Genomic DNA, 27,683 nt, shown 5'->3' with positions numbered 1-27,683 from the left:
CCAGTCTATGCACTGCGTAATGCATGTAATTTACAAATGTATGTAAATACAAGTTTATTCATTATTATGACATAACGTTCTACACATACACAGTACTCAATTTTTTTTTATGAACACGAATGAATGAGGCATTTGATGCAATGTTACTACTCTAAATTATATTTTAGGATATCAGACTTTTGCTAATAAATGCTTGGCGCTTAGGATAATTTTCTTAGTAACAAACTATCCATATGGTCATGTGCATAAATAGAAACATTTGGCAATCATTTAATCGCGATTGTAATAATTAATATCGAATTATGTTACGTTAACTTAAACCTATCAGACTTTTTTTTTGAAAAAATAAATGGTAACGATAAAGAAGGAATAATAAACGTTTATCTGCTGCATTAATATCGCATGTCTTTTTTTATACATCGTAAAAGTTATAGTTACCTACATAATTTCTGTAATCGAAATGAAATTTCGTATTATTTGCACGAAAAAATTGCATTGCAAAGTAGCTTGTCTTGATTATGATTATTTCTCTATGTAGAAATGTTTATAAATATCAAATTCGGATTAATTATAAATTTCAGATAGTTTTTAAGTATTCAATCAAATACATTTTTTGTACAATAAAACACGTTACTAATTTAGCATTAGTCAGCTAATAATCACAGATATCAAACACAAGAATATGGCACTGAACTATGCAAATAACCTTGTATTTTCAAACGAGTGAATATATGTGTTATACATAAATGAGAAATAATAATTGAAGAAAAGTAAATTAACTATTAGAATTCTTTAATCTCTTTAAAGTTTAACTTCCAAAAGTTACATTTCCTTCTTTTTAAATCTAGAATTTGTACAGCGAGATACATGTACTTTATCCAAACACTTGAGAAAAATAATCGAATAATTTTTTAAAATATGTTAAATTTTTAAAGCATAAATTATGTAAAGGCGCTATAAATTCGAGTATTGTATCGAATGACGTTCCATGTAACAAAGCTCTATCATTTTGGTAAGTATACAAAGTCTAAGTACATTTTTTTAATTTTACGTGATGTTTTCGATTTTAACCTGAAATTTTTGAATACATATTACTTTCTCGTGTTTTATTTTAGTAACATGTAAACTAAATATGTTTTAAATCATAACTAAAAAGTGATGACTAGCTATGTTACTTGCATTGTGATCTCTAAGAGTATATCTATAACAAATAATGCTGCTATATGTATTAAAAGGACAGGTTAAAAAATCGAAGGAAGTTCATTTTTCCTGTTCTATTTTTGTATGACGGTACTGTTATTTCTATGTTATTTGGCAAATTTATTGACATCACATTTTGCGAATTAAGCAGTTGCTTGAAATTTTTCAATATTAATCTGGAGGAAATAATTAATCTGGAATAGAAAATGTTAAACTTCTATAGTAAAATATTTTCTTATTTAGCATGCAACTTTTTTTATACAGGCTAGAAAGGAGAATATTCAAATATACATATACTTTATTATGTTATTTGATTTTTAATCTTACCTATCCAAATTCTTTTAAACTATAATGTTGTCATGAGCCAGCTTTTCTCATTTTTCTGAATTTAAATAATTTTATTCCATCAAACTGAAAAATATAAAATCTAATGTTTGTCAAAGAGATTAAAGTTAATAGTAGTTTTATGTACTACGGTAATTCATACTTTGCTACATAAAATCTTATGCTATGAATACATACGAACATGTATTTAATGAAAATTTAATTTTAAAGCTGATAAAGAATATCTTTTATTAGTTTATATAAAAATATCGAGTTGTTTGTACCACATCATGGTGTTTCATGTAGCTTAGCAGAATGTATTTAAAATTATTTGTTAACGTAAATTATCTTACCTTCTATATGCGAGTTATAAAATCGTAAAATTTGCATACAATTATTTTGGATTATAATATATTTACAAAATTATATACAAAAGTAATTTTTATCCGATTCATATAAAAGATTTTAATTACTTTATAAATGACGAAATTTTGCTCTAAATGATTACAAATATACTGAATTTAATTAAAATCAGAGAATTTATATCAAAATTAACTAGTAGTCTGATAAAATGGAGTATAATACTGCACAGTTTTATACACAGTAAATTACGAACACTAAAGAATTTTCTATTGTTTTAGTATGAAACTGTCCGTGTCCGACAAAATATACGTACAATCTACTAAATGTAAATATCTTCCATGATGCTGCTTAAAAATTAAAAAAAATTACGCTAATATTGATCTTCGAGCATTGTACTATACACTTCGCCGGTATGTAAATATCTTCCCAGGATAATTTATCTTCTCATTTATACAACATTTACAAGTTTATGATGCCACAGTCTTGTAGGAGTAATGTACACTTAATTATTTAAATCTCAGAAAAATTTCTTACAGTAATGAATTTCCATAATGAGGTGGTATCGATCATCGACTAGTCTTTTTACGTTTGCGTTTTGACTCACCGGACGGATTCCACTCTGGATCAACATCGGTGTAAGAATAATTTACTTTAGGAACGTTTCTTTTTGAGCTTCTTGTTTGCCGAAGAGGCGACTGTGTTTTCTTTACCCTTTTATACGTTCCTTCCTGCTCTATCGTTTCTATCTCAAATTGCTTTATCGACGTCACGTCTAATAGATTCACCTCTTCCTGTTGCTCGAATGTTTTAACTGTCCTCTGAAGGCAAGATTCTTGATATATAGTATTACTAGTTTGATCATTTGTCGATCGAAATTGACATTCGATCTTCCTTGCATTTTCGTTCGCGAGATTTTGATGTGATTCGGTATCCTGTACATCTTTGTAATAATTTCTTCTTATCAAATGCGAATTGCAATGATAGTCACTATGCAGTTCCTGCTTTTTCGTAAGAGACAGTTCGTATTCGGATTTAACGATTTGATCAGATCTCTTCCGTGTATTGTCTAACGCTTCTAAAGCAGCTATAGACATCATAGGCATAGCTGGATAATTGTCTATTTTTTCAGTTTTTATAGGTGTGCCCGCATATGCCATAGCATGCGCCTTCAGCCTTTTCTTTAAAGGCAACTTATTCTCCGCATCTTTTTTAAACACTCCTTTTTCTGAATCGCACTGTACTCCCAGTTTTTCCAATGACTTATTTTGCAAAAGGTTGTTCTCTATTTTACACAATAATTGATCGTCGTATAATTTTTCTATAACGACTTCATTCTTTGCTCTGTCATGCTCTTGGACGGCAGGGCTTTGTACTGACGAATGCGTTGGCAAAAAATACGGACTACTTTCGATACAAGACACGTGTGTATCCGTCGCTGGGTGTATACACTGTCTGCAATGCGCGACGATATCGTAGGTGCAATTTAAACAGGAGCAATGCGATCTTCCGCATGAACTACCCGATTTCGCGTGCGAATGAAGGGAAGTGTTAGCATTAATTTGCAAACTACACGATACCGAGGTGCAATGTTTATGATATGGTACGCATAATTCCCCATTGGCTGCACAATTTCCATAGATCGGTGGTAAGGTAGTTGGATGAGTGGCAGATATATGTAAGGGATGTTGAGCGTTAACTTCGTGTGGGTGTGAGTGAATTCCATTGAATCCCGGGATCGCGCAGTTCGGTGCGATATGATTAGAGATATTGAATTCTTGTTTGATATTTTGTCGGAAGGTGAGATTCGATTTTGATTTCCGCTTATCCATCGATTTGCTCATTAAGTTTACCTCCTGATACATTTGCGAATTGACAGAAAGCATGTCGGTCGATAGCGGTGCTTTTTTTGAATATGCTTTCGTGTCTGCGAAATTCTTATCTTCCGGTTCAATCTTGATCCCTTCTACGGAACACTTGTTCTCTTGATACGGTAATTCCTTGTTGTACGAAGTTAATTCCAAATTACACGACGCATAGTCCAGAGAAGTTATAGCTTCGAATTGTCCACAATCTTCAGTTGGAGATATCCAATTTTTCTCTTTTAACCTATTGATCTCCTCGTCGCTAGCGTGATCCTCCAAATTTTCAACTGCTTTGTTTATAATATACAGATTACTGTTAGGAGACTTTTGCAGCAAAACTATGGTTTCTCCGTTTAGTATTACGTTTGTATTCTCTTTCACGGTTTGCGCATTGTTCTCAATGGGGGCGAAATTATGCGTCAGCGCGTCCGTGTCGTAATTTATGCTTGTTTCCGGATGAGAAATGACTTTACACAACTCGCTATCACCGTTTCCACTCTCCGCTTCGTTAGATGTTACTTCTACTCGAAGCTCGACTTTATCTATGGTGTCCTCGGGATAAATGCCAACGATTCTATTGATTATTTCTGCGGATGGATTTTCAAGTAATAGGGAAACGGTATTTGACGAATCATTTGTATCAGTCTCGTCATCAGTGATTTGATTGTAACACGCATACCTCAAAGATGCGTAATCCTTTACTTTTATTTGATCGCATTTTACGTCGGATTCAGGCTTTAAATGTGGTATATGCTGCGAAACACTCGCCAACAACGACAGACCATCGATATTGTCTTGTAATTCAGAATCTTGAACGATATATTTATTTTTGGCAACGGTACACACATTTTTTTCCTCTGTTACTTTATATAAATTATTACACTCCTTTGGCGTGATTTCTGATGATACTTTGTCAGATTTGCAAGGAACATCTTCCTTATTAACATATTTGCCAATATCATTATCGCACTTGTCTCCTACAGGCTTCTTAAAGTTTGTATCGATACAAGAATTTTCGTTATTTTCATTATTTTCAATATTTTCATTCGGGCACGTTGCATTAATTGTATTAGAAATATCTTTCTTATCCGTAGAATAAGATTCGAAAATAGATTCTCTAATATTATCGATGCTTGATTTATTTTCTCTTATATTCTCGTTTATTTCATCATAACTACAGATTTCTAATTCTGGTCGCGTGCAGAATTCATCTTTCGCTCTGTTTACGAACTTTGATGATTTCGATTCCATTCGCGATTCAAGCTTCTTTTGCATTGTCGAAATTTCGACAAGTATACCCGATGATCCTTGCTTCTCCTCATAATCTAATACATTTTTAACAGGAGAAGCTTCAACTTTCTGGATTCTTCCAGTAGAGATTGTTTCGTTTCTATCATTATTTTGCGGCGTAATTAATTCATCGCGTCTAATCTCGGAATTAACGGTGCTGTTAGAGTAGTCAGATTTACAAACACTTTCACTGAAACAAGTATTATTTAACATTTTGTCGCTCGAGACATTTTGATTATTCCTTTCGAGCTCGAAGTTTTCCGACAATGTTATCCTTTCGGTTACCTCGTCATTAATTACATTAAAATTAGAACGATTAGAACTATCAGCGTTATCTTTGGAATTATACTGAGTACAAATTGTGGTATTATTTACACCTGGGCATTCTGTTTCTAGATCACAGACTTTTTTAAAACTTTCAACTTTTTCGCGTGTTTCAGGCTCTGAGAAAACGTCTGTTTCTGTCAATCGCTTGATCACAGTTTGTTTATTAAAACTATCATTCTCCTTCTCGTCGCTCTGTATATTCGAAATATCTGCATTACTTAAACAATTACCATTAACAACGCTGTTTGAAATTTTTGATACTTGCTTCGTTAGCGGGAGTATCTCGGTTAGAACTGTTTTACTGATCATTGTAGACGCTTTAATATTTACTTCTTTAGTATTGACTTCCGTACCAATCGATTTTCTTATACTTTCTGTACAAGTTATTAACTCTTTGTCGATTTCCATCTTATTTTCATCATTTTTAAGGACAACCGTTCGGCATATATTAGATTCATTTTTTTCACTGAGACTTTTCGTGGCACATACCGATTGAGAGGAATCTTCCGATCGATGACTAATATTTCGTGAGGTATTTGATGGATGTGTAAGTCCGACATGTTCCTGTCTTCTCTTCTTGTGTGATGCTTTTACTATCTTTAAATCGATATTCTTTTTTGCTTCTTCTAACCATGGTAATTTTCTAGATTTTCGTTTCTTTATACATTTCTCGAGCACTATATCATTAGTTAAATCAATAATTACAATCTCATTAGACTTTTTACATTTCCTCCGCAAACGACCTTTATTTGATTTAATTGTTTTAGAATTAACATGCTCCGTAGAAATATTATTCGAAAAAGTACCTAAACATTTAAAACTAGTTTGTTCTTCCAAATTTAAAGTTTTAAAAGTATTTAGCAAAGAAATAGATTCATTTTTTTTATTTTTATCTGATATAATTGAATTCACGTTATTATCTACATATTCTACATCTTTCTTAACCATATCTTCCGACTGACGTGCATGAACATAAATTATTATTAATTTTGTCGTAATTAAGTTATATTATTTTTATGTGCACACTGATCCAAGTTTCATAGATTAATTACTAGTTTTGTTATTTACATAAAAATAACTTTATGCAGTAATTACTATAGTTTGGAAAACCTAATAAATAATTTTGCTAGCAATTTGAAAGTGATGATTAATAATTATAAATGTGTCAATTGAATATAACAAATGTGCACGAAAAGAAACAATTAGTATATAGATAAATACCATTTTTGAATTAATTCTACTGGACGAATCAATGGGAGTTGCAATTCCGTCCTGGTATACACTTCCATTGCTTTTTCTGCAATATTGTGCAAACATTTCACAATGTTTTTTTATATCAAATTTATGCTGCAATAGAGCTTTTGTAGAATTTGGTTGACTCTTTGGCACTTTTGGCAATACATCTTCTAATATACTTGACGAGAATGTAGATGGCAATGGCCCCAGAGATGCAATTGCAGCAGCTGTTATTTGATCTTTTACAGCCACATTTTCATTTATTTTTCTCCACAAACGATAAATAAAAAAGTAACGAATATACATAATACTTGATTCTGGGTGAATGGGAATATTTTTTATTATTTTCCTAAAAAGGAAAATAGTTGTGTATATGTACGTATGTATGTATATATTAAATATTAAATATATATATATAGCAAATTATCAGATCTTTTAATAAATCGTAATTCACCAAATAAGAACTTATATTAAAATTTAATTTCACTCTCGTTTATTGGTGTTATATATATATAAGTTATTATATAGTTATTATATATATATATATATATATATATAAAAGTTATAATATTATAATATAAGTTCTTATTTGGTGAAGTACGATTTATTAAAAGATCTGATAATTTGCTAAGTAATTGAAAAAAATAAAGGTAACTTATGCAGCATACATAATAATTAAATATTATATAGATTCACTCAAATGTAAAAGTTAATAATAAATTTAAAATATAGTAAGTAACGTATAGTATAGTATAGTATAGTATAGTATAGTATAGTATAGTATATATATATATATATATATATATATATATATATATATATATATATATATAAAATAAAATAAATATGAAATTTTTAACTAAGGCAGTAATTCTATTGCAAATGAAAAAACTAATTTATATTTCTTGACTGAATTTTCACAAACTAACAATGGAATTAAAAAGGTCAGAAATAAACTCTTTTACTTTGTTTTATACTTACGTTATAATTGGATCTAAAATATGATGATAACTGCAACACATTAGTTGTACCTTGATTAAAGTATCTAATAAATGTTCCATGGAATGTTCTGAAAGAGATATATAAATTTTCTTTTAAGATAACATATAATATTTCAGCATTTTAAATCATTTCTATTTAAATTAATTGCTGTAAAATATTTGCATGAACGTCATCATACCTAGATAAACATAAAGACAAGAAGTAATCCTTGCACAAATTTTATCATGATTTTCTCTGCTTTTCCTAGATGCTTTTAATTCCATATCTATATAGAGCGCTAATAAGTCAGACATATTATTTAAATAACTGAACCTATCATGATCCTAAAAGGTGAAATTTGTTTAGTTTTGGTAACATAAGAAACAGTTCAGCATACAAAAGTATTAAAATTAAGAGAGAAGCTTACCTCAGAAAGTTCACGATAAATATATAAGAACAACATTAAAGTCTCACTAATAGAATCCTTTAATTTTGCTGCTCTTAAAGGCCTTGTGTAACATTCATTTACACTGACACTTACATTTCTGTAAGCAAATTATTTACTGAAACATTTTTCATTTTCTTAATACAATAAAACTGATAAATTTATAACATGCAATCCATTTCTATCCTATCTAAAATTTGCAATTCATACAACTTTTTATATTGTTTGATTTATATGTAACAAATTTATGCTTAAATATATAATTCATTAATAGTTTATTTAAATAATTAGTACGAATATTATATATATGTAAACATATCACTGATATTAACAGATATCAAACAGATACAAAAATTTAATTATGCCCTGAAAGCATAAAAAGTTTAATGAGTATGATTACAGAATTGTATGAAGTTATTGAAGCTTTCAATAATAAACATTGTTTTTAAAGTAAGCTTGATGTGATATAAAATAATTAAAACAAACAATAATTTTTGTAGCATTAGTAGTAGTAGTAGTAATAGTATTTATTTTTTGTGTTGTCCCTTATGTAATAGTATTTATTTATTGCGTTGTCCCTCATGTGATAGTATTTATTTATTGCATTGTCCTTTTGTAGTAGTATTTATTTATTGTTTTGTCCCTTACAACCTCAAAATTTTGTAATAATTACATTTATTTCTATTTTTATTCTTAATAATTTTTATATACATTTTTGATTATTGATATTAATTTATAATTTGAAAACATTTTATACTGATATTATTGTTATTAGATCACTTTCATTTAGAATTGTTCTCAATATGTTTTACAGTAATTATTTGATGAATATTTTCTAATGTTTCCCTAATATTTCCATTGATCATAATTTAATACTAAAAAAATTATATCTTTTAAATTCAGGACCATATAGTCACTACCTTCTTTATATACCACTTTACTTTATTGCATTCTAATGATCTTCCCATTATGGATATTCTTAATAATTTTAATTTGATGTTCATAAAGGAAACACGCTTGTATTGTATATATACATTTATTGTATATTATTATTATATATATAATTACATATATATATTTATAATAATACCTACATATAATGTATAATATCTAAAGAACTAAGTTATCTACTTTTACTGATTTTTAAACCAGTTCCCAGAAAAAATATTACTGGTAAACTGAAAATAGGGATGATACAAACTTATGACGATATAATCATTACCTCACATAAAATTGCATAAGTTCTGTTAAAGATGCCATACTTTTTTCTGTATGTATGCACCTGCACATTTTTTTAAACTCTAGGATCCAAGGAAACAGCTCAATAATTGATGGTTTTGATTCATCATTGTTCAATTTTAGTCTTCCATTGTTTTTAACCATTTCCTTTTTGGTATCTATACATTAACAAATAAATAATTGTTGAAAAATTTCATTTGGAAACATTTTATAAAAATAGTTTTGTAAATGGTTATGACAGCAACAGACAGATTTCTAAATACATTAAACAATTTTATTTTTTTTTTTGTTTTTATTGTTCAAAACAAAATTTCAGTTTTTCTATCCAAATTGAATTTTTCTTTAAAGAACTCATTCGAAAAAAACAAATTTTATCTTGTTCACTTCATAATGTAAATTGCTTAAACACAGATGCCGCACGTATTTAACACGAATAAAAAGTTTCAAAAGAATACCACAAGCAAATGTACATAATATGCTTATATAACATAATAATTGAGGCATTGTTATAGTAACGTAACATATCATGTGTAATCAATTTTTGTATTTATTTGAAAATTTAATGTAATAGAAAATATTTTCTTCTTATCGATATTATTGTACATGCACTTATAATGTCACGAGCTCAATAAATACTTTCAGCTACATTTACAAATAGAATTTATGCAGGATTTTCTAATTAATATCGGGAATTCTAATTCTAATTGATAGAATTATGCAGGAGTGTGAAAAGATTTAGCGAATTATTTTTACTAATTATTTAACATTCTTAAATAATACAAAATGACGATAATGATAGTAACAGAGATCAATGAAATTTAACATTTGAAAGTCAGAGTAGCAGTTTAAACACTCTCTTTATTATTCAATAAAGTGTTAACAATATTTATGGTTTAGTAAATCTATTATGACTTTATTAAAATTTTTTCAAATTGATGCTTAAAGTTTATAATAGACGTAAGAATTATTTTTAAATAACTTGTATATGTATGTTTGTGGAAATTATACAATATCACCAAGTAATATGTATTCACACAGAGATTAGAAAACATATCGAATTAAAAATGTATTTAATAAATAGTTTAAAATAAATGCGATGAAAAACGTAATCGAACGGTTAATTCTGGTGTTACACACAGATGCATTATCCACTTAGCACAAGACTGATTCTTCACAGAAAATTTCCGAAACTATCACCAAAAAGTATACGTTTATTTGGAGATTTCATTTGCATTTCTAGAGATTCGGTTGGTAGTCATTGAATTGGCAATGCCAATAAATGTAGCGACAAATCGATCGAATGCGCGTCGAGGAGGTTGCGTGCGAAGACTAGCGTGTTTCTGCCGCTAAACATTCGTAAACAACCGGTGAAAAACACTTTTTATCGAACACGATAACCACATACCTTGCACCCGAGCGTTTTCGTTTTGCATGCTGTTTATCCGCTCTTCCACAACACAATTCATTTTGTTCAAATTTTTCAATAAATGTGTTAATATTTCGTAGAAACGTTTTTCCCTACCAGAGTGTACTTCATGTTAGAGACCGAAGAAACTACCGCGTCCGTGTCTCTGCACATACTGCGCTCTCGGTAACGGCCATATTGACACTGGCATTTGGTGCATCCACCACGAGAGCGCGTCTCTTACACCCCACTGTTACCAAGCTCACATCTATTATCTTACACTTAAAAGCACACGCTAAATACCAGAATCATCTTGTATATTCCTCCTCTTCTTAGCTTTTTATTAATGAATTTTTATTACCATTGTTACATGTATATCATTCAATGATATGAATAATGAATTGTCTTAGTTATCGATAACTCTAGGCGGTAAAATTTCGATATTTGGCGTTCTTTGAGGGTTAAAAGCAGCAAGGGTTTAGAAATAAATGGCTGATTCGTCGGCCTTTCAGGTAACTCAGCCAATGGAGACCGAGCAACATGTAGCGCGCAAATCATGAACCAAGAACACCGCCATCCCTACCCCGCAAAACAGCCCAATCAGAACCGAGCAATTAAGTAATTACAACACACGGTTGCTTGTATACATATACGTACATAATTATTTTTTTATGCTTAGTCTGAATGTTTTTTAACAATGTTTCCCGTTACAAGAATTTAATTGCGGTGATAAAATAACACTTAATCAAATTGGAGATCGTTTGTAGTTACACTTAAAGAATATATATGAGAAAAGCCGTAAATGTGAAAGATTTTTCCTCCTTGACTATTATTTCTTATTTCTGAAAATGATAAATATGATTAATTGATTTGATGAACTGAATATATGAAAACTATTAAATTATAAAAAATATATTTGTTTGTTGAGTTTGATATATTGTTTTACATATGCAATATAAAAGTATGTAAAATTGAACTATCAGGAATAGAACGTTTTTAATATTTTAATAATTTATATTACATAGTTTTGTACAGTACAACATATATTGTACATATTAAATTGTAGATAATACAAATATACGTATTATACTATATATTAGATTATATCTCTTTAAAATAAAGTTGTTGGGATTTCAGCCTTTGTAAACAAAATATATATAAAAATACAAAATTTTTTAACCAATTCTTTAATATATTAACATATTTGTAACATTTCTTTTATATAACATAAGAATGTTTTATAAAACATAATTCCTAGTTTAAGGATATCTTCATGTATATAAAGGACATGGATACCAATTATGTATTTGACCAAAAAATGTTCGTATTGTAAAATTAGAAATAAAAACACAGGGAAGAATAAATATACATCCATTAGAAAAATTTTCATGTAGCTCTGAACTAGAATCCCAAATGCATTTCAACTGATTTCTTACTCACTTTAGTTTTATGTTAATCAATGGAATTAACTATGCTATCAATAATATTCTTACATATTGGTATTTTTTAGAGAAAAAATGGTAATAAAACTAGTGGCTGGCCAAAAAAAAGTAATGGATCTGAAATCCAACGGACATTTCAATAGCTAAAAATTGATTGAACTGTGAGGCGGTGTGCAAGGGCGCGTGCGCAACAACATCTGGAAAGCTCGGCTTGCTCTTTCGGTTCTTGTCGGCCGTAGCCGCGATCCTCGGTTCCGACGGTGTCGCCTACCTCGAGCTCAGTGAGCCGATGTGTGAGCGCCGCGACGCCCAGAGCAGCCCCGACGTTAAGCGTCGCCGACATAGGTTCGAGAGGCCACGTTTTCTTTCTCGTCTTCGTCGTCATCGTTGTTGTCGTTGTAGTCGTCATTTTCGTCATCGATTTCTTAGTTGACTTTTTTCGATCGGCCATCGTGGTGGCGCACGCGGCTGCACATCACCGATCGGTTTGGTGCGCGACGAAAAGGGAGACAGAGAGAGACAGAGACGTGTACAGTATATATCTTCCTCTATCCCTCTCTCTTCTTCTCCTTTTATCGGTCTCTTTCTTTCTCTCTCTGAACCTCCACCGCCCTGAGCATTTCTGTCTTTCTCAATCTTGATACTCGTATATGTTCATTCGCTTTCGACACCATCGTCTCTCGCTGTCGCTGCTGTCCTTTCCATCGGTGGTTCACGTGTCCCGTGAATGCGTCGCAAAACGTATCTTCTCTCTGCTCTCTACCGGCGATCTCTCGTTGCTTGGGGAACGTATGGCCATAAAAAGGAAAGGGAATGACCGTGGCCGAGGACATGATCAGCGATGAACCAACAACAAGGAAAATTATATAACACGTAAACGGATACATAAGTACTTACTACATGCATATTCGATCTGTTCTTGCAACAAACGATTCAATCTGCTACCTATGGATATCCTTCGATAACCGTAAGAAAACCATTCGTAGTCGATGCTTCTTTCACTCCTTCGTTCGAACGTGCTGTTTCTCTGTTTTTTATTTTATTTTCTTCTTTACTTCCTCCTTTATCTTTTATGTTCGTTGTTCTGGGTGGAGTATACAGAAAATAAATGTAGTTGAAGCAAGAAATGAAGATAGGGGATCATGTATCGTGAGTGTGAGCGGAAAGAGGGGAATACAAGACAAAAGATGCGCATAGAGAGAGAAAGAGGTAAAAGCGAGAGAAAATGTGATTGAGTGCGCGGGTGAACTATGGAAAAATGGTGGGGGGAGGGGGATGAGGCCATTGGGAGATGATATATATGTATGTATACAGAGTGGTCGTATGGAACAGAAGGGGTGCATGACACGGATGAATGAAGATAGCGATGCGCTTCGACACTGTTTCGTGAAGATTCTTCCAAATTACGATAAAGCAATGATTACAACTTTTACGACGCTTGAGCTTACTTGATATCATGTCTATCTTCGCGGAATTTTTTAACAATCTTCGCTGATAGATCAAAGAACGTACATCATGTATATCAACAAAAGATATCGTTTGAAAAGTATTTAGTGAATTATTATATTCAACTCAAAAATTCCCTCCCTGATAGCACTGGAGCGAACGGTTACCTTTTTTCCTTCCCTGTTCAAATTTCGCCTTCAAGCACATATATATGTAAAATGTACATATATCATTTAAATGGCGATTAAGGATTTGATTCAGGTTCGACCTGTTGATTCTGCGGAAAACGCTTGTCGTTATGCGAGGCATGCACGTTTAGTAATTTACCTGATGTTATCAAATCGGAATATACATACTATAGCCAACGTGTAAGCACACGATGTTATACGTTCAAAGTGGATTCAACCACCACAAGATACGCTCAGGGTGCGCTCTGTTGAATGAACAAAAATGTATACTCTAATTAAACGTTAAACGGTCTTAATTAATTCACTTTATCTGCCCTGGATCATCTAATCGATTAAATTGATCGTTATAATATGAAAAGAAATATTTTATAATATTAAATATATTATCGTTATAATATTTGTATCAGTTTTTAATAATCTCATTCTTTATTTATAGTTTTATGCTTTCAATTTTATAATAAATTTTCCAATGATTTCTTTTATGAATAGGAATTTAAAATATTTATGACAACTCTTTTAATAGTAATTAATTAAATCGCTATAATACAAGGAAACATTTATTGCAAATGTTGTCATTATGATATTTTTGTAAATTTTAACGATTTTATCCAAATTTGCTTACAATTAAATTTCTCAATGACTTCTTTTATAAATATGAATATATAAAACATTTATGGGTACTGTTTTTGGTGTGAAAGTTTACACGAAATCGTAAAATCGAGAAGTTGCACATTACGGCTCGTTCGATCGTTTCCATATTATCGTCCACGCTGTGCACGAGCATTTTTGAGCAAATAAAACCTTTATATTTGCACAAATGTTAACCGGTATAAAATGAAACTCGTAAAATGCCAAATTCGTGAAAAGAAGTTTCACATAGTTGTACGTAACTTTATGGTACGATAAATTGCACTTTACATACGTCGTATTTTCAAATAAATATAACATAAAACAGTTTGTAAACGGCGTGGAGCAACTGAGCATGAGATACAGAATATTCCTTCATTGTTCTCCAATTTATGATCTCATCCTGCCATATTTATATCAATATTAAAGTACGAAGAAGAGTACATTAAGAAGGTACACTTAGAATGATTTTTCTGAAATTCAAGGTTACAAGAAAACTGGAGGTTATTTAAAGATCAAAATCAAAATTTTTCTATTGATATAGAACACATGTTTAAAGTTTATACATCCGGTATTTAAATAAAATCGTGACAATTCAATTTACTGAAAGCATAAATGGAGTTACTGCAACAATTTTTTCAGTACCGTAATGTTACAGTATGTAAATATCTGACATATAAAAATTTACTTTTGACACTGATATAAATTGTGAACATACGAAATGTGGGTCAATAAGATATTCTGAATATTAAAATATAACATTTTAGTAATATTTTTGTTTTTTCATTAATGTTTAATTTTTAAAGATAGTTTGCAGGACAATAAAATCCACGATTTATTAATATTTTTAAACAAAACCAAATTAATGGATAAATTAATTTTATTTGCTTTTTTATTTGTTAATTTTTGCATTGACTAATTAGCGATCACAATCAAATTAGATGAGTTGGTACAATTTTTGATTCTTCGTATATAGTATATTTTAGTAATTATCGTACGAATATCGCAAATCTCATGACTACATAAAAAAATATGATCATTTCAAATAAATATAATATTATTCATATTAAATTAATTAATTCATATTAAAAAAAATATATTTCAACATTCGAAATAATTAGCTACATAAATATTATACAAGACGGAAGTATCATGCTGCTTATAGCTAATTCGCTAATATATCGAAACTTGAAGAATATCGGTCATTCGGCAAAATGCCATTATCCAGTTATGCGATTTTTTAATTACTTCAAGCGGCGTTTATTCAATTTATTCGAATAAGTTGAAATTCGCATTTATGTAATCAGACTTATGTTCCTCTTCATCACAAGAAGAACAACGAACACCTTTTTGATCTTCTAGATTATTGAATAGTTTCATGTGTAGAGCCTTTTGCTAGGTCGGTTCGAGACGGAAATATAAAACCACATTTAAGAATTAGATGATAGTTTGTACGTAGGAGTGAAAATGCACGATAGAGAACGCGAAGAATCCGTTCAATTTCTCGTTGTTCACTTTGAATGTCGATGCGAATACTCACGGCAGTGAACCGGTTACTTATCGTTTGTGAAACATTGCCACGAAGAAAATTCATATTTCTGTGTGGATCATACGTGTTGCCGTGTTACTACGGGACTAAAGCATAGACGATGAAAGTTTATTAGAATAAATTCGTGCATACAAGATTCATTGCTGGACGACATCTATATGGTGAGTCCTACTTATTGATGGTATATATGTTGTCCTTTTAGAATTAGTCGTTGTTTTACAAATTATAAATTTTGTACTGGTTGATTAAAGAATAAATCGATGGTAAATTTGTATTCGTTGGTTAAAGAATTAATCTCAGTGTTTATCATTTGCACTCGTTCTTAAATGATATGTTTGTTCCAATAGAAAACTGCATGTTTCGATGTTCTATATGTTTGTAAATATAAATGAAATTTGAGGGTATACTCTATATTATCCAATAATTGCGAATAATATTCCAAAGCCACATAATCTATTAAATTTCGTAACCCGTAATATGTTTCGTATACATGTGCTGCAGTGTGTAATTTATTTAATCAAAACCAAAGGTTTGCAGATATATTCGTATAAATATAATAATTACAGTTTCATCGAAAACAAAATTTATTCCGCGTCATTAATAAACCATGATTTGATACATATTTTTCACTTTTGTCGTTGGAACTTTTAATTTTTTTATTATGACTGACTCATACATGTAGTATTAGATTGCGGATGTGTATGCTTTTATAAGAAATTTAAAGATGCAAAATATACCAAATAGAATACTTTACATAGAATATGTAAAAATATGTACATAAAATACCCAAAGTATATTATTCGTTGTAATATTTAGTGGATGAAATAAATCTATGTTTAGGTTTTATTTTTTTAGTTATATTTATAAAAGTATTGATTTGTAGTATTGATTTAAAATAACAATTGAAGTTAGATTCAGGTTAGATTACTTAATTTTTATTTTTATTGTATATACACACACAAACCTTACGCGATAAATATAAAAAATCGTTTTATCTCCTAAAATACAGAAAATAAATCAAAATGACGTAAGAACTATTGTGTGTCGCTGTTATATAGTTCAAAAATATTGATTTCGAGTTAATGACTTTTATTTAGATATTTAAAAAAATATTATATATCTCAAAAGTTTAGTTCAACTATAAAACGCATACATAGATGAGAAATATAACATTTGAAATTAATTAAAAATAGTAACGAAAGGTGCTTAAATGTTTTTTTTAGATAACTTTTGTTACTAAGAAATATATTTCTATTTGTTTTATATATAGATATAAATATATACATCTTTTTCACTTCTGATATTGCAACAAAGTTTAATTAAAAGAGGAATAACATCATTCGATCGGTGATCATTTCAAAGTTGTTTTTAAATTGTTTTTAAATCAAGGTTCAGTCGTTTTAAATCTGTAGTCTTAAACCAGTTGTTCACGAGTACTGGTATAAATTCCAGGTATTAACAGAAGAGATGAAATTTGAAAACTTTAAATGATTTGAACATATTTCTTTATTTTATTAGGTTATCCCATAAGTTCGTGCCGTTTTTCGAACGGTTATATATGTTAAGATTGTTTATATACCTTTCAGTTTCATGAAAAAATGTAATCCCCCTCTCGTTGTACAACTTCTTCCCATTTTTCATTATTCCGTCTCGATAAAAGTTCTCTTGTTTTTCTTTAAAATATGAAATGTATACACAAAGGTCGGCACGAACTTATGGGATAACCTAATATATTTTTTGCATAATTATATCATTAATTTAATATTTGTACAGCATATCACCTGAAATAACTTGTTATCTACTGACTTTATCAAAAAATGTTTGAAGTGAAATTTTTTATTATACAAGTATCCTCATTTGTATGTATCCTATTTTGATTTTGCGATGTCTTATATCTTTTTGAGATATCAAGGTAATCTGGAGATTTTTCAACAGTCACCCTATATTTTTTATACTCCATTGTAGAAGGTTATAAATTCAACGACCTATAATAAGATGACCTATAATAAGTTGATCTTGTACCTCAAAACGAAATGAAATTTTGTGAAAAGTAACTTACTTTCCATGTTTCCGTTTAAAACAGGTGTATAGTGAATTATGTCTCATAGGTACACCGCAAGCCGTTCGTGTTTCGTACCGACGCGACATTACGTTGCGTCGCGCCGTTTGGGAAAATGTCGACACATGTATGGACGGTCACAACTTTGAACAACTACTTTAAATGCCAACATTGATAGTACGTTACTTTTCACAAATTTTCGTTTCGTTTCGAGGCTCAAGATCAACTAAAGATCACCTTATTGTAGATAGTTGAATTCATAATAGTAACCTTATTAATGGCTATAATGAAGTATAAAAGAGGTTAGGGTGACTGTTAGAAAACCCAAGGTCACCTTGATATCTCAGAAAATACGAGACACCGAACAATCAAAATATATTCATCTGATCAGGCTCCTTTCATCAGGCTCATTTCACTTGAAATAATTTTTGTTAAAGTAAGTAGATAACGAGTTATTTCAGATGACAGTTCTTATTGACTCATTCTATACAAGTATCACACTTTAATCAAATCAGGTAATAATCATTTTACTTATTAAAACAATGATACGCGTTGAATGTTGAAGATTAGATAAATGAGGTTGTCTGAATATTATTTTGCGTCTCCATTATTTGTATTATTATATATATATATCATTTTGTTTAGTCACTAAATAATCTATTTATAGTAGTAAATACTTTTTTCATTAGAATGAGGAATTACAAACAATTATAATCTTTTCTCTCATGAGCAATGAAAAATTATAATTGGATATGATGTGATATATAACGAGTAAAATTTTCATTAAGCATTTTATTAATTAAAATTTGTTCTATTTAATTTCTCAAAGAGAAACTTCGTGAGCAATTTATTCATAAGAAGTTTTGGTATACTTTTCTTTACAATGCATTAGTATGAATATAACTTTTTTAATTTTTTACAAAAGATAAAAAAGAAATTACAGAAGTTATAATTTTCTGTTAACTTAACATTATATAAATAGTGTTTTACCTATATTTTGATTTTGTTCGAGTGCATCGATAATTTATTTATAGTAAAATAGCAATTGACGTTTTAATAATAAATCATTTAAATACTTTCATGATGCATTGGAAGAGTTATTAAAATTTATGGTAATTATTTCGAGTTTACCCTCAACACCAATTTCGGTGATTTTTTAATATGTTATAAAATTCAACATTTGGAACAACTTTGTCCTGTCACGAAAACGTCAAACTCTCTTAGTTTACTTGCAAGATACCTACAAAAATACGAAAATATGCGGATACTTGCAAAAAAACTGTCAGCAGTATCGGCATCACACGGTAAATTTTGCTTATAATTGTGCGTCCGTGACAGTGGATGCCGATAGATTGCTGGCCATCTCACGGTGGCCGGATAAGATGGCACCTAACCCAAAGGTGTATAAACTATAAACAAAAGATAAGAATTAGGTTGGGTTAGGCGTTATTTTATCCGGTTATCGTAAAGCGAGTTTCGTGCGGACAGATTTTTGCGAATATCTTGAAAACTAAGAGAGTCCAACATTTTCATGAAAGGAACAAGTTATCCCAAATGTTGACTTTTACAACATGTTCAAAAATTATTGAATTTAACGTACAGAATAAACTTATGAATAATTATTAAATTTATACGTTTAATTTCTAAAGTTCTCAAATTCAGGTGAAAAGATATAAGTATAACTATTTTAATTGACATAAACAAAATCAAATGAAACTCTTAATTAACGCAAAAAATTACTTATAGCTAATTATGTACGTATATGCAATACATACTACTAATGTTACTTTATTATCTTTACGACGAAAGAGATAATTAGATATTTCATTTCTGTTTATTGGTTCAATCCTCTTGAACATCTTTTCTACCATATTATCATTGCTATAATGCATGATATGAAAGCATTAAATCTTCAATGATGAAGCTCAAGTTGCTTTCCAGAATAATCGAGTAGAAAGCAATGATGTAGGGTATAAATTATAAATGAAAGTGAAGTCAATGAACTCATATAATCCTAATCCGTGAATACATTTATCGATCCTTTACCGCTGTGTATACTCTACAATTATACTACCATGAAGACTACCGAGTTAAATGGAAGAATATCACGAATACCCTGAATTTACAGTTCAAATTCCTATGTAGAGTTTGCAATTCATTTTCCATAACTATACATTTTTTTAAAATACTTTATATTTGAAATTAAATTATTTGATTATATTGTCTTCAAGAAATGATTAATTTTTATGAAATATAATATTTTTTAAATAAATAAAAAATATCTGAAGGATATTCTTTAATTATAACTAACATTCCTTTTTTATAATCAATTTCATTTTAAGCAATATTTGTTTGTAGTTTAATAAAGATTTACTGATGTGAATGAATTACAAAGTTTTAAAAATATGATTTTTTGCAATTGATATAAATCTTCTAAATGAATAATTGATTGAAGTTTATAAATTAAGTTTACAGTTTAACGAAAAACTCGCATAGAAGCAGCATTTTTGAAGACTGAAAACCTTTTCAACAGATTAGTGAAGGTTTATCGGTGGATTAAAAAGAACATCTGCTACAAAAATAACACGGGAAACCATTTGTATTTGGAAGAGAATCAATATCAGATTTTAATGTTTATTTTGATAACTATTATAAGTATGTTCTAAAAAAAACTACATTTTCTCTCATTTTTAAAAAAATAACTTACTATCACCTGTTAAAACAATACATAATTTTTTATTTCTTTAACTTGAATTATAGAATATTTGTAACAACAATTTTAGTTTATTTTTAAAAAGATTGATGAAGCAGAAAATATCTTGGGCAAATTATATATTGTGCTGTTTAAATATTAGCACAATTTCTTCCGAATATCTGATAAACATCGAAAATATCTTTAGCTGACTTTCATTTCGCTTTGTAAATAAGTAATATTTATGACAATAGTACCTTATATCTGACTCACATTAAATTTACGAATGAAGCAAAATAGAAATATTTTCCTATTAAAAAAAAAAAAATAACAATAAGAATTATACAATTCCTACATATCTTGTGTTTCTATATCTTTACTAAAAATATTTTCAGTGCATATTATAATCTTATACTATTAATTAAGGGGCATACAACCCTGTAGGCTTAAAAAATACGGTAAATTTTATATTTTCCTTTAAGCAATATCTTAACTCTACATTCATATTTGTTTTATTACTCAAAATTACAAAATGACGAAGTGGTGCAACATTATCTGATTCCATATCTAGCGGAACTTTATTCGCTTGCACACAGCAACAAATGTGATTGGGTTGAAAAAAGTAAAAAATTTTGTGCGAACATATACAAAAATTCATTATCTTCAATGTGGTGTATAATTTTTCCATAATTTTGAAATATAAGAAAACGAATACTTATTAACGAATAAATTTTATTTTTCGTTGGAAAAGATTAACTTTAATATTTATAAAAATTTATAAAAATTCAACGGACTGAAACATCAAAAAAGTTATAAACTACAACCTAGATTATATTATAAGATAGATAATATAGGATGGCATGTAAAAAATTCAAGTTAATCGGCAGAAGAGTTTTGGAAATCTACTGGGAGCAAGATGGAAAAATAAAGTTTCGAAAAAAGACACGTTTAGGGTTTCACATTAATCTTTTTCTAAAATAAAAAAATGCATTCGTATTAAGTCTTATAATTGCCCTTTCTTAGGTTTTCAAAATATCATTTTACCAAAGTATTATACAAATATCAAATTGTAAAAAATGCAAGGAAAACAAGATTTCGATATTTTAAAGACGCATGGCTTTGTACTCCTTCAATCCAATTTTAAAATATGGATTAATTAATATTGTTATTGCGAATAGAGAAACGTAATTGCGAGAATTTATATAAAGTCATTTCATAACGCTACTTTATCATTACTTTAGATTGTTCTATCTACTTGAAACCTTTTTCTGCCCAAATATTATTCAATTATGAACAAATATTATTATTTAGTTATTTTCATGTTATTTTACTATTTTAGAATTCTCACATTACTTTATCTCGATAAGAAAAATGTAGTATAAAGCAAAATCTAATACAAAATTATTTTATAATGGTAGAAGCTATTCTACAAATTTATTTAAATCTTTCCTTATCTAAATTTTATTTAATTATATACCAACAAATTTCAGTATTTAATTATCTTCATATTATTTAACTGTTTTATTTTATCATTCCATAGACAAGAGTCCCACATATCAAAAGTTTATAGAGAATTACTTTATAATATATACTAACGATTTATTGGACGTAGACCTTTCTAAATCTTTTCTAATCTAAATTTTATATAATTATCAGCGAATTGAAGTACTAGATTACCTTATATCAAAAGTTGTTAATTCCATAATCTCAAGAAAATTGGAATATGACATTTAATATTGTACAACTCTTGATCCTTAATTTAATATTTTTCTGAATAATGTGATTTAAGCCCACACTTATTACGCGGTGGACTTTACGAAAAGGGGTTCTTTTTTTACATTTATGAATCGATTAAAAAGGGTCTAGCAAGCTAGGTTTACTTCAACGCCTATCAATCTCTTTAATGCACACTATCACATTGTTGTAACACGCCATGATCAAAGGAACTGATAGGTGATGTGTATTCAAGCGAGTAGTAGCCGCATTTCTTGAGAGCACAGCTTCATCTTAAGCTTGACGGCATTAAAATTGCCAGATGAAATCCTATTAAAACGAATATTGTACGCAAGCAGAGTATGTAATACTCGTACTTTTCATGATCAGAAGCTTATTACATGGTTTAAGTATAACCAGATTATTATTTTAATAAAATGTACATGAACTGTAAGATAAAATAAGACTTGACCTATCTAGAAATAAACATTTCTCAAATGTAATCTTATTTATTTTTGTTACGAGAAATAAAAGAATTCTTCACATTTTAGAAGTGTTCAATATAATCGTTCTTTTTTAATTTTTTAGACGATAGAGTATGTTAGAGACCACTGCAGAATATATTTTTATAGGAACTATTAAATAAAATAAAACCATTATTTAGTATTATTTATGTTTACAATAAATTAATAACATTATTTATAGTTAAAAAATATAGCGCTATAGCGGTTTATAATTCTGGTGTCAGTTATATCTCTAGAGAGATATACTAAAGAATCCAATATAATAGAACAAAAATTATGAATGGAATTTTCAATATGTCATAAAAATGATGCTTTTTTTAAAAAATATGTAATATTAGATATAACTATATATATACTTCGCTTTAATATTTTGTAATAAGCTGGTAGAATATCCTAGCAGAGTACGTAATCTGCTGGATATTGCTCTATATTGGTGGTATAGTATACAAATAGATAAATTATAATTAATAATGTGTAACCTAATTCCACAGCCCACAAAATGTTCTGTACGTAATCCGTTTATAATTCAGTTATTAACATCAAATGTTTGTAAGTAAATATTATATGTACGTGGAGTATAATGAAATTTCAATTATTCCCGCTGATATTGAAAGTAAGAAAAGAACTAAAAGAGCATTTGATAATGATAAGAACAATCTTTCCAATATCAGAGCTAATTTGTTACTAATATTAAAATCTATTTTGATAGAGATTTAAAAAAAAAAATATTTATTACAGATATTTATTACTCCTTTTAAAGTTGAATTAATATCAATGGAAATATTCAGATTTCTATTGTTAGTGGGCTACTTCGTATGTAAAAAATTAATTATTTATTAAAAAAAAAAATTCCATAAAGAAATTTTTACAAATATACAAATTTTGAATTCGAGAAATTTAATATCTCTATAGTAGATATTAGTCATGACAAATTATAATCAGTGTTTGTCAGTACTTTATAACATTAAATTAATCTATGAAATCGATATCACATGATAAGTACACTTAGAGATTTAAAATCCACCAACTTGGTTAACAGAGTTCAAAAAAAGTTACTTATTAAAAATGTATCATTTTAAATATAGAAATACATACTATAATACAATTATTACAATACTAATATCTTTATTATAATATTATAATTTATTATTATAATTTGTACCTATTTATAATTTTTATTATACAATTTGTTATTCTCATATTACTAATCGAAACATAAAATAAAGATTCAATTCTATGTACATATATTTAATATTGATAATAAAAATATGTTCCATATATAAACATTTTTCTTTGAAGTTGTTATATATATTAGCATAAGAATTAAAAAAAAAATAGATTACATGTTAAATAAAAAAGCTAATTATAAAATTTATTATGATATAAATTTTGTTTTTTATAACGAATAAATTTTGTGTTATGATTACTTTCAATTATCAAAAAGGCAATATTAATATTTATTAACTTTTACTAAAAATAAAATTCAAAATAATCCTTATAATTTTGAAAAATTACCATCATTTTTATCTTTTTTAAAATAATTTATTATAATAAATAACCATATATATTTTCAAAAAGTGATATGTTTGTGTGTCTACTATATTATTCTATAAAATTTGTTTATCTAATAAATTTGACGAATTCGATGTAAACTTAAACCGATAGGATTTCATACAAGTGTGTTCATATTCCAGTATGTATAAAGTTTCTGATCGTGTCACATCTCGTAACTCTTGCTTCTTTGTACTTTTTAAGTCAACCTTATTTAAATGGCCAACGACATAAAGAACTCTATATAGATATTTGAGTGCCACATGAGGTACATATGTAAATAGATACATATACGGATTCTTCAATTTCACATCACATTTACTATAAAACGATGAAATGTTCCAGCGCCTTGATGTTTCTTCCGCTTCATTACCTTTCACTGTTCATTGATTGCATATCAAATTTGTGAACAGTATATTAATTCCATTCTTTTGTATTTATGCAGAAAAGATTTAAACTATATTGTTTTTCAATAACTAATTTTTTTATATAAATCACATGTTGCATAATATGTAAAATAACGCAATATTTAAAATAAACGATATAAATGTAGATCAATATTTTATAATTCTATAATATTCTTTTAGTATTTATTATTATTTATTATTTACCTCAGTTATCCTTTCTAGCATTGAGAAGCTTTAGTTTTAAATTCTTATATCTGCTTTTAACGTTATTTTAGTACACAGATCATAAATCGGTAAATAAATTAATAATAATGTAAAATATATTAATCTAGATAGATCCATGCGTTTTGTTAACTTAATTAATAAAAATTTTAATTAAAAGTAACATTAGTGGACTCACCATTTTTAAACTTCGCGCCATGCACATATAGCCGCACGTGTTCCATCAATGGGTGATCTAACCTCAAATACACACTTCACACATTGACACATCGTACACACGGTGACATACAATCGATATTTACAGTCGATATTTGCTTCAGCTTATAATGACTTTCTCCTCTAAATATCCACCACGCCACTGTATACTACATTGCTGCTTGTCACGTTATCGCATTTGATTCATTTGTTTTCGTTTTATATTTTTTCTTTCGTAAAATCACTTTCCCGTTTGTAACTATTTTGGACATTTTGGTTGCGACAGTTTTTCTACGAAGTTCACTGATAGCTTGTAGATAATCGATGTTGTCGGTTCAGACTACCTCACACACCAGAAAAGGTCTTAAAGAGCTTTACTCGTTTGAAGGTCATTTGTCGCTTAAAGGAGATATAACAGTTGTCGGACAATTACAACTTGCAGTTCGATACCGGAGAAACCAATAGATGTTCTCGCAAGTTTGTTCGTTTTGTTTCGCCGACGTGATCAGAATCAACGTGTTCCGAATCGATAACGTTGCTCCGAGTGGCCGCGATATTTCTTAGAAAGAGGTTAGGTCTTGTTGGGAATGCAATTTTATACGTAATATAAGCATGATCCGGGAACAAAAACCGCGATTCGTATATACATATGCGTGGAACCACGGCGTAGAATAGAAGTTTGTGCAATATGAAATAAGCAAAAGTATCGAGTTCGTGATATCGATCAACAGATTCACACGTACACCACGCTTGATATCATTCGTATCTCATTCCACGAATACACTACTTTGGTAATTAACTCACACAAAACTCGCGGTATAAGTCGCTCAGGGCCACTAATACCAAGATTTAACGTAAGAGAGCTCGCTTGCTGTTTTTATCACAATGAAACCCGTTCACCACTTGAAAGATACTCACTGACAAATAACGGTTCGATCGGACCTTTTTGAACACACGGCCATCGATCGACTGTTTCTTTCCCGAGGAGTCCAATATTCGTCACTGTCTGTTAGTCGCGACTCGCAATTGCTTCCAAACAAACGTAACGTGTATAATGATACGCCTTCATATGTATTGTGCCAGTGTTTCTCACGCTCATTGGATAGTGGCGACCAAAAGCTTAGTAACATGCTACGATGAGTAAGAAAAATGGAATGCTTCCCTGATTGTCACCAACTTATCTGTTTGTTCGGTGCATTTTTCTTTTTTTTGATATTTTTCTGTTTGCGTTTGCTATTGACTCACTTTGTCGCGTGCGATATAAAAAATATTTCGTTACGAAATCGTTATTTAGAGAGACAGACAGAGATGGAGCTATAGCGTAAATGGTTCGCATCAGATTAAACTTATATCAATGCAAAGTAGGATTTCTTTGCTTTAAGAATACAATCCTTTTTTTTAAGGCAATGGAAATACATTTATAATTTATGTAACAAGGTTTCAAGTAGACTATCGCTTTGTGAATTTTTACATTTCAACTAGGTAATTAAGCATCGTTCTATATCTACATATATATGTACATACCTATATACAATATGTATGTAGTAAAATAATATAATAGCTTTTAATTTTATATTTATTATAGGAATGAACATCGTAACAAGAATTTTTGTTACAAAAAAAAAAGACTAAAATATATTAGTAGGATATCTTTTGTTGGTTTATGTATGTTTATTTTAGATGTATTAATATTACTTAAGAAGAAAGATTTTTTTTAAATAATAATGGAATTAATATCAACCTTTTCTCTTTAAGTCTAATAATAATGAAAATTTCATTTTTGTTTTATCTAAAAGAAACTTCATATTTAAATTGAATTAAATTTGCAATATTATAATTTAAAAAGCAGTTCAAAGAAGCTGTTTCACCAATTTAGATTTAGTTATTATGACTATAATTAAATGCACAGCCTGCCATTCGTCTTGATCCATCAAACGGTGTCAGCATATTCTATGATTAGAAATAAGAAAAAGATGTTATATAAACATAGGGTCGTAAATGTTTTATTACGAAGTTATAACAAGAATATCAAAATCATAAATGACTGGTTGTTTGTTTGATTCTGCACAAAAATATTGTCAGTGTTGTATCTACAAGAACGGATGACACTTTGAACAAGAACTTTAGTAAACATCATCGATCGATCGAAAAACAATCAAGTCATTTTGTATAATTAATAATGTATAATTTCTGTATTTTTGTTATAATTTTCTAATAAAGCATTTAAGACCCTATTATTATAATCATAATTATTTAATGTTATTCATTATTAACAATTAATTGCTTTAAATGAGTAACTTTTGATATTTTCTTGAATTATACGTAAATGTTAAATGTTGTTCTGTTTCGAAAATATCTCGATTGAACTTTGCAGCAATAATGTAATGTGAACAATG

The 27,683-nt window shown here is 29.0% G+C and overlaps 2 protein-coding genes across 21 annotated transcripts in view; one reads left to right on the top strand and one right to left on the bottom strand.

The window, feature by feature from the left end:
* Positions 1-26,358, bottom strand: LOC100643849. 6 transcript variants are annotated; one of them, XM_048407426.1, is made up of 9 exons: positions 10,673-11,163; positions 9,251-9,425; positions 8,011-8,128; positions 7,783-7,927; positions 7,584-7,671; positions 6,588-6,951; positions 1,878-6,323; positions 1,528-1,611; positions 1-1,394 (listed from the first exon to the last, which is right to left on the bottom strand). In XM_048407426.1, exons 1-7 carry the CDS (start codon positions 10,731-10,733, stop codon positions 2,454-2,456), a joined length of 4,821 nt encoding a protein of 1,606 aa, XP_048263383.1. In that variant the 5' UTR covers positions 10,734-11,163; the 3' UTR covers positions 1-1,394; positions 1,528-1,611; positions 1,878-2,453. The 6 variants fall into 6 exon arrangements, with proteins under 6 accessions (XP_048263383.1, XP_048263384.1, XP_048263385.1 ...); XM_048407427.1 differs by lacking the exon at positions 10,673-11,163 and adding an exon at positions 25,271-26,358 and having other exon boundaries at positions 1,528-6,323; XM_048407428.1 differs by lacking the exon at positions 10,673-11,163 and adding an exon at positions 13,012-13,198 and having other exon boundaries at positions 1,528-6,323.
* Positions 12,372-27,683, top strand: part of LOC100643610 (5-hydroxytryptamine receptor) — a 316,367-nt gene continuing 301,055 nt past the window's right edge. For 3 of the 15 annotated variants that reach the window (XM_048407439.1, XM_048407451.1, XM_048407450.1), the window contains exons 1-2: positions 12,372-13,081; positions 15,921-16,085. The gene's annotated coding sequence lies outside the window, so the exon portion shown is untranslated. Of the gene's footprint in view, positions 13,082-15,761; positions 16,086-27,683 lie in introns of all 15 variants that reach the window. The other 12 variants (XM_048407447.1, XM_048407445.1, XM_048407443.1 and 9 more) reach the window with 11 other exon arrangements.

Source organism: Bombus terrestris, chromosome 7 (assembly GCF_910591885.1).
Source record: "Bombus terrestris chromosome 7, iyBomTerr1.2, whole genome shotgun sequence".
Lineage (NCBI taxonomy): Eukaryota > Metazoa > Arthropoda > Insecta > Hymenoptera > Apidae > Bombus > Bombus terrestris.
This window is presented reverse-complemented; position numbering and strand designations above follow the sequence as displayed.

Coding starts and splice junctions, on each gene's coding strand:
- LOC100643849 (XM_012310103.3), bottom strand. CDS start 10,733: ATGAATTGTGTTGTGGAAGAGCGGATAAACAGCATGCAAAACGAAAAC. Junction 9,426..10,672: donor CGAAAACGCTCGGGTGCAAG/GTATGTGGTTAT, acceptor GTTAATGTATAG/ATACCAAAAAGGAAATGGTT. Junction 8,129..9,250: donor CTTATGCAATTTTATGTGAG/GTAATGATTATA, acceptor ATTTGCTTACAG/AAATGTAAGTGTCAGTGTAA.